Source organism: Nannobrachium achirus, assembly GCF_963921795.1.
Source record: "Nannobrachium achirus genome assembly, chromosome: 9".
In the NCBI taxonomy this organism is placed as follows: Eukaryota; Metazoa; Chordata; class Actinopteri; order Myctophiformes; family Myctophidae; genus Nannobrachium; species Nannobrachium achirus.
The window spans coordinates 35,831,152-35,840,952 of NC_137818.1; the positions used below are offsets into that span (position 1 = coordinate 35,831,152).

General features: G+C 42.4%; 1 protein-coding gene across 1 annotated transcript in view; it reads left to right on the forward strand.

Annotated features, from left to right (window-relative positions):
- ccdc120a (coiled-coil domain containing 120a) overlaps window positions 1-6,171 on the forward strand; it is a gene marked incomplete at its 5' end in the record, with an annotated part of 9,680 nt that extends 3,509 nt beyond the window's left edge. The window contains 5 exons of the mRNA XM_080732717.1: window positions 1,241-1,297; window positions 2,322-2,412; window positions 3,894-4,483; window positions 5,118-5,373; window positions 5,727-6,171. Coding sequence (XP_080588843.1) covers window positions 1,241-1,297; window positions 2,322-2,412; window positions 3,894-4,483; window positions 5,118-5,373; window positions 5,727-5,832 — 1,100 coding nt within the window. The 3' untranslated portion in view covers window positions 5,833-6,171. The remainder of the gene's footprint in view (window positions 1-1,240; window positions 1,298-2,321; window positions 2,413-3,893; window positions 4,484-5,117; window positions 5,374-5,726) is intronic.
- Between the last annotated feature and the right edge of the window lie 3,630 nt (window positions 6,172-9,801).

The window sequence follows — 9,801 nt, forward strand, 5'->3', positions numbered from 1 at the left end:
CCAAAAATAAAATAAAACTGAACGTTATGAATACATAGCGTCCTGCCATTATGTATCTGTCTCTGTGCAATGGACAGTGATGACTACTCAATTTCCATTTCAGAACTCCAACACAAGATGCATGGGACAGGACACAGTAGTGTCATCATGCTTTAATAGGTGGTTTAAATAAGAACAGAAACTAGCAATAAGCATGTATATGTCAAGATATCACAAATGTGTGTTGGACATAGCCTAAATTAGAGGACTTTGGTGGAGGAAGGTGTGGTTTTTGCATTCCAAAAATGCCACTTTCCCCCATCTCCTGAAATCATTCATTAGGCTATATCACATTATTAAAGCTTAATGGTCGCACACCTAAACATTTCCTCAGTATAAAATAGTTTGGATCTCCTTCAATCCGTCATTGAAATATAAATGTGCCTACTAGCTCAACTACCCATTCTCTTGACGCATTAGACCTGTTGCTTTATACAGTTAGCAACTAATGTGACACAAATTCTGCCCCGGATTTAAAATACATATATTTTAAATATACATTTATACAGGTCCAAGGGAAGAGGTGAAGACATCATGACTAATTCAGAGGCTCAGTATATATATCCCCTTTGCACCTAACGCCAAGCTTAATGCCCTGATAACGCATCTAACTTGTGAAATTGAGGCGGACACACCCCAGACGCAATTGCGACTTTCGCCCAGTAGTATGGATCGTTTAGATAAGGCCCTTAGGCTTGTTTAAAAAGATATCGGGGACCGTTCATGCTTAATTGGGAGAAATGCAATACCATGCACTGTTTATACCCATAATACTGTATGACGCACAACAGTCAACAATGTACGCTCTTCGAAGGCCAATAGGTCGAAATGTGTACCGTAAGTTGTTGACTGTTGCTGTGGCATATGAATGACTTTTTAACTTTGTGTGTGCAGATGGTTTCTTTGTTGTTCACTCTGTGAGGTTATGCCAAGATCCTACACACACACACACACACACACACACACACACACACACACACACACACACACACACAAACACACACACACACACACACACTCAGATGTTCTATCAGTAGAACAGAAGCCATTGTTGAGAGGAAGAGGAGGAAATGAAGCTCTTCCTCCCATTATTCACAGACCCTGCTTGTGTGTGTGTGTGTGTGTGTGTGTGTGTGTGTGTGTGTGTGTGTGTGTGTGTGTGTGTGTGTGTGTGTGTGTGTGTGTGTGTGTGTGTTTTCAGATGATACAGTGAAGTCAGAAAGCAGTTCAACATCTGACTCAACAGGACATGACAATGGTAACACACACATGGTGCAGCTTGATATGGTACATGGATAGGGTATAAAATGAGCAGGGGAAGAGATCTGGATTTGATTCCCATCAGCGTGTGTGTTAAGCTCACGTTGTGGGGTTAGGAACAACACAGGGGGAATTGACAATGACTTGATTGGGAGAAAATGGTTGAAAAGATTGTCAACTAGAACAGTGGTTCTCAACCTTTGGAGTCCACGACCCCCAAAATAATCATATTTTAACTGGGGACCCCACCCTGATGAGCACTAAGAGTTGAGGCATTACATTTTGTATAACACGGTTCTATTGTGAAAATAGCCGATATACAAGCTCACAACGCGGCAAGAATTGTGTCATTATGTCTATGCATGTAGTGTCATAAGTTTGTCAAAAGTTCAGGAAAGATTATTAGAAAACTTAGTTTGGCTTGTATTCTAATGTTTACTATAGTTTATCTTTTTTTGTTTTTTAAAGATACTTAGCTAGCTTAGTAAAGTGAGCTTCTCTCACACACAGAACCATGTTGATAAGTACAACAGTTCAGTCGTGGTGGGTAACTAACCTACAGTGCAGGGATTCCGCCTGACCAGTTCAGTCTAGGCGCACCACAGAAACTAAAAGTCAGAAAAATATACCACTATGGCATAATGTAGTTGTGTTTTCCATCATATACGTGACATCAATGCATCACACAATAAAACAGACTTACAGTACACAGTATGACGTGTTTATATAGTCAAACACTTTTTTATTGTTTAACTACAATATAGTTAATTGCATATTCTTAGTTAGTTGTATTTGTCCATATTGTGCAGCAGCAGCAGCATGAGCATGCATGAGTACCCTCTCCTGTAGCACACCCTTATGTAACATCCTAGACTTTTTTTCTTGCAGGAAACCCCATAATGTGTTATAACACTCAATAGCTTTGCTTCCATTACAAATACTTTGTCCCTCCTTCCATGATCGGTCTAGTATCATATAGGACCCTGTTTCTGATTAGACACTATTCTACTGTGTTATTTCAGAGTGTCGCCCCCTGGTGTACAGTGTATCTCCTGTAGAACTCTACTATGACATCAGAAACCGGAAGAACTCAATGGCGATTTCCAACAATAGGTATATGCATGCGCACACACACGTGTGCACACACGCATACATGCACAGTTTGCACACACACACACACACACACACACACACACACACACACACACACACACACGCACGCACACGCACATGCACACACACATGCACACACACATGCACACACACAGACACAGAAAGACTTGCTTAATACAATGATACTCCTACCGGTACACATCCTAAATACTAATGTTTATGTATATTTGTGTGTGTGTGTGTGTGTGTGTGCGTGCATGCGCGCGTGCGTGCGTGCGTGTTGGTAATCTAGTCCTAGCCGTGTGTCCAATCCAGAGGGGAGCAATGTTTTGACCACACCCCTCCTGTCTCGTAATGGGCAAATCACAGTGCACATCAGGTGAGCCTCAGCCTCTTCAATAGTTTTTTTTTTTTTTTTTGAACTTTGTTTTTATTTCAGTTTTGGCAACTTGTACAAATATAATAAACATATTTTCACAACTGTTTTTTTTTGTTTTTTTTTTCTTATACATTTTTCAGCTGTATACCACTTGTAGAAAAAAAAAAGGAAATAGAGATTATTTGGCAAAAAAGCAAACAACAAACAAACAAACCAAAAGCACATTCGAAAAACGCACATTAGGAATAGATGATACAGTAGAACAGTGTATTCTATGTGAATTCTATGTGAATATGGCAGAGGAGAGAGAGTCTAAGTGGGAAGGTATTGAGAGAGCTGGGGCAGAATGAGAAATCAAAACATTTATATTTGAGGGAACAGAAGAAGTTTGATCCATCAAAATTGGTGTAGCTGGAGTCCATCTTTTAAAGAACAAGTCCGATTGAAGTCTTAGGGCGTAAGTAATTTGTTCCACTTGATAAATTTCACGTACCTTAGCCACCCACATGTTGTATGTTGGAGGGTCCGGTTTCAACCACTTAATTGTAATACATTTTATGGCCGCTGTGAGTAGTATATGGAGTAAATATATTTTGGCTCTGCCCTCTATTCCCTCAGGTTCTTCAATAGTTTTGATCTGTTGAATAATACATAGTTTACCCAGAATCCATCTGAACTGTTCTTGTCTGGGAGACTCTTCAAGGACACGTGATGAAACCACTAGCAAAGCGATCAGGCTCAAAAACACTTTATTGCCAGTATGTATTACATACAGGAACTGGTTTCAGTTGAGGTGCAAAGAACATGAAACATGACAAATCAATTTATAAGACAAATATCAGTTTGTGAAGATGTGTAGCACTGACAAACAGTGACAGCTAGGAAGTATACATTTGCCATGTACGGTATGTCACTTCTCTTTCTCTCACTCTCAATTTCTGTCACTCCCTCTGTCTTTTTCCATCTGATCCCTGATCAATGCTCTATCACGCAACAGTGTCGCGTCGCGTGCCGAGAACGGCAGAGAATATGTTCAGCACGGGACGCTGCCGCGGGACGAAGCTTGAATCACTCTTGACCCTCTCTCTTCTCTCCTCCACAGAGCAGAGGAAGGCCAAAACCACAGACTCCTCCCCCAGCCTAACTTCTCTCCAGAAGGCTCCTCCCCCTCGGCCCCCAGCCAACCAGGAGGAAGGGAGGGGGACGGGGACAGATGCAATGAGGTCAGTTCTGAGGAGGAGGAGGGAGGTGTGAATGGGCACAACAGAACCGCCAACCATGAAACGGGCAGAAGGGCAGAGAGAGGAAGAGGGGGTTACAGTGACATCCTGTTGGACTACATCTGGAGCAAACAGCAGAAGACAAATCTACAACGGCAACATTCCCAGGGCAACTCCAGACAGCCAATCGTGTTCCAGCACTACAGCGAAAACCCCACCGCCCCGTCCGCGTCCAGGAACCTGCCGTGTGACACTCATCGGGCCAAAGTGACTCGGACCAAATCCTGCGGGCCGTTTCCACAGCAACACAGCCAAGCTGACCTTCCACTCCATCACCCAACTCATCCTCACCTCCAGCCTGACCCCCACCCGCACCTTCACCCCCCCTCCAGACCCCCTCCCCCTCCTCCCAACCAGGAGGGACAGCTGGAGGAAGCCACGAGGAATCTACACAAAGCCCTTGCACTGGAAGGTAATAGTATTACCAGTGCTACTGCTGTACTACTGTACTACTACCACTATTACTATACCAGTAAGACGCCAAAGGGCGACATGCGTCGCCCTAAAGGGCGAGGTCGCGCCATGTCTTGGCCATCTGGCCAAAGGGATTTGGTTCCCCTGGCATCACAGGGATCTCCATATATGGCAATAAAAGGGATTTGGTTCCCCTGACATCACAGTGATTATATATTGGCATTCACAGATATGGGCTTAATATTGATGACATCAGGGATCTCCATATATGGGCATAAAAGGGATTTGGTTCCCCTGGCATCACAGGGATCTCCATATCTCCATATACTGTATGGGCATACAAGGGATTTGTTCCCCTGGCATCAGAGGGATCTCCATATATGGCAATAAAAGGGATTTGGTTCCCATGGCATCACAGTGACGTCAGAGCATGATCTCAGAGTGTGAGAGTAAATCAACAAAAAGGACAAGCGTTACCCATACAGACAGACAGATACGGTCAAGATGTGACGGTTCTGATAGTAAACTGCGACCTACAGTCACTACTACTACTAGTAATCCTCATACTACAGTGTATCATTTTAAACAAGTTTAAAAGCAAATGTGATTGGTGTGTTTGTTTTGATTGGCAGGTTTAAGGGATTGGTACCTGCGGAACTCCTTAGCCTCCGGCCACTCTAACCAGCTCAATGGAAAGGTCAATGCAAAGGTGAAAGGTCCCGCCACCGGGGGAGGGGCTCTGCAGCGCAGACGGACCACTCACGGAGCGACACAGGTTTCAGCCTATCAGATGGACACAAATCTTCAGTACGCGCCCACAACACATCATAAACCTGCAACACGCCTGCCCCACTCAGCCACTTTCCATGGACACCCACTGCATGGCAGGTCAGAGTGTGTTTATGAAAAGTTTATCTCTGTAGTATGTGAATCCCTTCTCATTTTAATGTAGTTTGTGGATTCAAATACAGCATTTGTATGTGTGTGTGTGTGTGTGTGTGTGTGTGTGTGTGTGTGTGTGTGTGTGTGTGTGTGTGTGTGTGTGCGTGTGCGTGCGTGCGTGCGTGCGTGCGTGCGTGCGTGCGTGCGTGCGTGTGTGAGAGAATGAGATATAATACTTTAATTCACCTAAATACAAAAGGCAAATTGGAGTAATCCCCTCGCTCTTTTGCTCTGTTGCCTATTCTGTCTTTTCATCTTTGTCCCTCTCTCTGTGTTGTCTGTCGGTGTCTCTCTATCAGGTCTATGGATGGCTCTCTCTACCAGGACTCCTTTCCAGCTCAGAAACAGGAAATGCATCAGATGGAGAAAACAACAGAGCTACCTTCTCCTGGCACCCTAGTCTGATCCACGTATCAGGACACCTGGACAGTTAGACAGACATGTCTTTTAACCAATCTGGTATCCTTGATGACGGCCATTCATGGTTGAATTGGCTGTTTTTCTGCGTGCTGGGAACATGCACTGACGTTATTTTAAATGATTCCACTCATTAACTGACACAGACAGTGAGAAGAGAACTTCAACAGGCCACATTGGTTGTTGATTATATGGTCACATTGGCCATTTAATCTGTTGTGGCGATTGAAGTTTGCTGATTGTTACAGGACTGTTCCTCTCTGACCAGCATGACTGACATTCACACACATTCATAAGAACAAACATTTGAAACAAACACATTCTGATTCCAACTGAAACTAGTTAGCTAGTTATTGGAATGGACCAGCTATATTTCAGTGCTTTTCCACTTGTGGACAGTGGACTGTTAGATTCTGGTGTCATTATTTCCCAACAGCTAGTGAAGCTAAAGCCACGCAGTGTTTGCACGTTTGCTATACTGTATGTACCAACCCATGGTACCGGAATACGCCGGGTATGTAAAACAATTTTAGCAAATAGTTTACTAACGCCTGATTTGTACTTGTGCAACTGTGTCTTGCACCAACAATTGCTGATCTACAAGCTTGTAACGCCTTGCATTGGAAGCTTGTAGATCAGCTATTTCACGGTGTGCAACACCCGCATGTAACTAATTATAACGCAGGCTTAACAGTAGCTTGTCTTCAGTGCCACTGCTAAAATACCATATGTGGGATATACACAGTAGTAGTGGGAGGTCCCTGCTCAGGAGCATATCGGCGGTATTGGCAGTACATTGTGTACTGCAGATTGAACCAGCAGTCCTGAATGGATTCTATCATCATCTCTGTCTACAACTGAGTGAACCTGTTGAAACCAACTGTCAGCCACATCACACCAACCAAACTAAACCCTCTAAACCAGGTCTAGAGAGGTCATACTAACATGGGGACTTTCTCATCCTGTGTAAATGTATGTTGGAGCTCTAGTCTTAAGATGTCCTTACACTTTCAATTCAGGTTCTCCTGCTTGTACAATCAGATCAGATAGCCTGCTAGGAAAAACATAATAATAATCAATATGCCAATGTTTTATAATATGAACTAGACTTTTGATATTTAGTGTTTTTTCAGATGACTTTTGTCAGTCCAAATGTTTTTAAAGTGAAATCAGCAGCCTAGTGGACAGACATGGGTCCACTGTCCAAGCAAAACAACCAGCTAGTTATATATATATAAAAAAGTTTATATATAAATATATTTATTCCACTTTTGATAATCAGTGGAAGATTTGGATCAGGGCATAGTTCTAAGCCAAATGAACAGGATTAGTGACTCTCAGGTTTGTACTGGAAGACCCCAGCCTGCTCAGGACAGGTCACAAGGTGTCTGATACAATCAAGCACAATAGAAATATATGTGTAGAACAGACATTTCCATTTATAGCAACGCTGTGCGTTGGTGTCAAACACACAGGAGAGGAAGTAATCAATGTGACGCATTTGTTCAACGTGAGGATGCACTGGTTATGGTATCCAATAGCAATAAGAGTCATTGGGTCCCCCCAGCAAAGTAGGTGGCTGCAACATGGAACCATGATAACCATCTATGCTTTTATATGTATATGAGCATGATATGATAGTTCTAAATGTGGATAGCTTGTGGCTGTCCTCCTAATACAAAGAACACTAATTACTCATCAAATGTTTAACAGGTATCAACAAGAAGGGACATATTTTCATGCGCAGTCACTGTTGTTTGTTGGACAGACAGTGTTGGTGTACTCTGTAGGACGGACTATCACAAAGAAAGTTGAGTCTATTCTGCTGTAAAATAAGGGACGTGTGTCCAGTGTTTATGTGAGTGGATTTGTAACAGTCTGTGAGAGGCAATAAGAGTCAGCTTCACCGCCATCTGGTCATATTTGGTTGTTTGGTTGAATTAGCTCAACAGTCAGCCACACGATGATGTCAGTGAATTGACTAACTGACTGACTATTGATTGAATTATCAATCAGCTGATTGACTGATTTGCTTTTATATTATGTATTGTGGCAATGATCAGAGTAACGTCTACTCAGCCAGCCTGTTACACTGACAAATTGTACATGTCAAATGAGATATGCATGTATTGAAATGAAATGTATGTTTGTACTTTTTAAAGTTGTGCAATTGTGTTTGTTTAAAAGGTGATGAAATATGATATTATTGACTGTTTCCAGTGCATCAAATGGCTAAAGAAAGACCTTAAGGCAGTTCTATTCTGTCCGCTTGGTTTCTCAGCTCCACCAATCAGAGCTGACTTTCTCCATAGGAGCCAATTCCAATGGAACAAAAATTAAATTGCATAACAGTTATTAAAAATAAAATGACACTTTAACACTTTAACATGAATGATTTGAAAGTTATTGGATTTGAAAGTTAGCATTCAACGTCAGCAGCTCTGGTGTCTGTCTGTCCTGAAATATGTTTATCACATGTATGGAAGGTGTCAAAGACCAGGGTAAGAATCCTGTCTGTCTCTCCCTGAACCTTAATCTTGATTTATACGTTTGGTCAGACCCTTCTTTGCACATTTCGTGTGTGTGTGTGTGTGTGTGTGTGTGTGTGTGTGTGTGTGTGTGTGTGTGTGTGTGTGTGTATGTGTTCTTCCTGACTCAGCTCAAATGACGGACTGGGCTTCTTACAGTTGAACTTGCATTAGCATTTGTAAACAAAATGATGTCATCATGTATCATATTTGAAATATGATTGTTTTGATTTAATAGTTGTACCAAGATCGATGCTATAGCTTAAACTGACACTGCCAGAAAACATCTGGGCTGAGATTGGAGAAGAGTGTAGACCAAAAATAAACAGACAGACATACACTGTATTAAATACAGTATATATGCTTTATACTTTTTTGAATGTTAAACAGATATGGATGTGTTTTGCCAGAGTGCACATTCGTCATTAAACATGAAACAAAGTTAGCTGTAGTCTCAAATATAATACTATTATCTAAATATAAATGCAACATCATTAACTGAATACATTAAAATAAAGTTAGTTGAGTATTTGTTAAGAAGAAGCAGTGTTTCTCCAGGTTGAAGTAAAGGTGCAGTGTGCAGCTCTCCTAAAGTGAACAGTTCTTTGTTGGAATGTTTAAACTAAGATAAAAGATAAAAAATAAGATTAGATAAAGAAAACGTTATTGTCCTTTACATTTTATAACAGACTGTGTGTAGGTACGCTATAATAATGCCTAGTTCCAGACCCTGAATCGCTAGCCACACCCCTTTAATTTTTTTGTTTTGGATTTCAATGCATGTCCGTTGCATCCAGAGTTCCCAGATGTATTATCTTTTCCGCCACTAGGGGGCGAAAACTGAAAAAAATACATCCAGGTGGTTTGTTGATCACCATAGTTACGCGACAGGTTTGTTGATAAACTCACGCATGGCCAAGCCCATGTTTGCTTCTTCGTTTCTGATTGGCCCAACACGCCACGTCACGGCTCCGCCGATTGGCTTAAGCGTCGTGTGACGTATGCCCGCGGGTCCAAATAAATGGACGCAACGGGCGCAATGAAGTTTAATTCTGATATTCTTCACCGGCTAACAGAGTCCATCTCACAGAGTAGAGTTCTTCTCCCTGCTACGATCATCAACCAACCGTTAATTACCACCAGTCTACCACCAACTCCTACTGGAGCAGCAAGTTGTTGTGTCAACAATCAACCATCCATCCACATTATCCAGGCTTGTTTCAGCAACTGAGCTAATTAACTGCCAGTGCCACCATGGGTCAGTGTGCTGGGAAACAGTGGGAGTGGAGGCATGGCTACGGGAGGATACGCACACCCCGTCCTGAATCTCCTAATCGACAACAGCTCATCCAGAGGACCCGAGGAGCCTCACACCTGCAACACGTTGTTCAGGTCCATTCCCCTGCCAACACGGACACTGTGTTGCTGC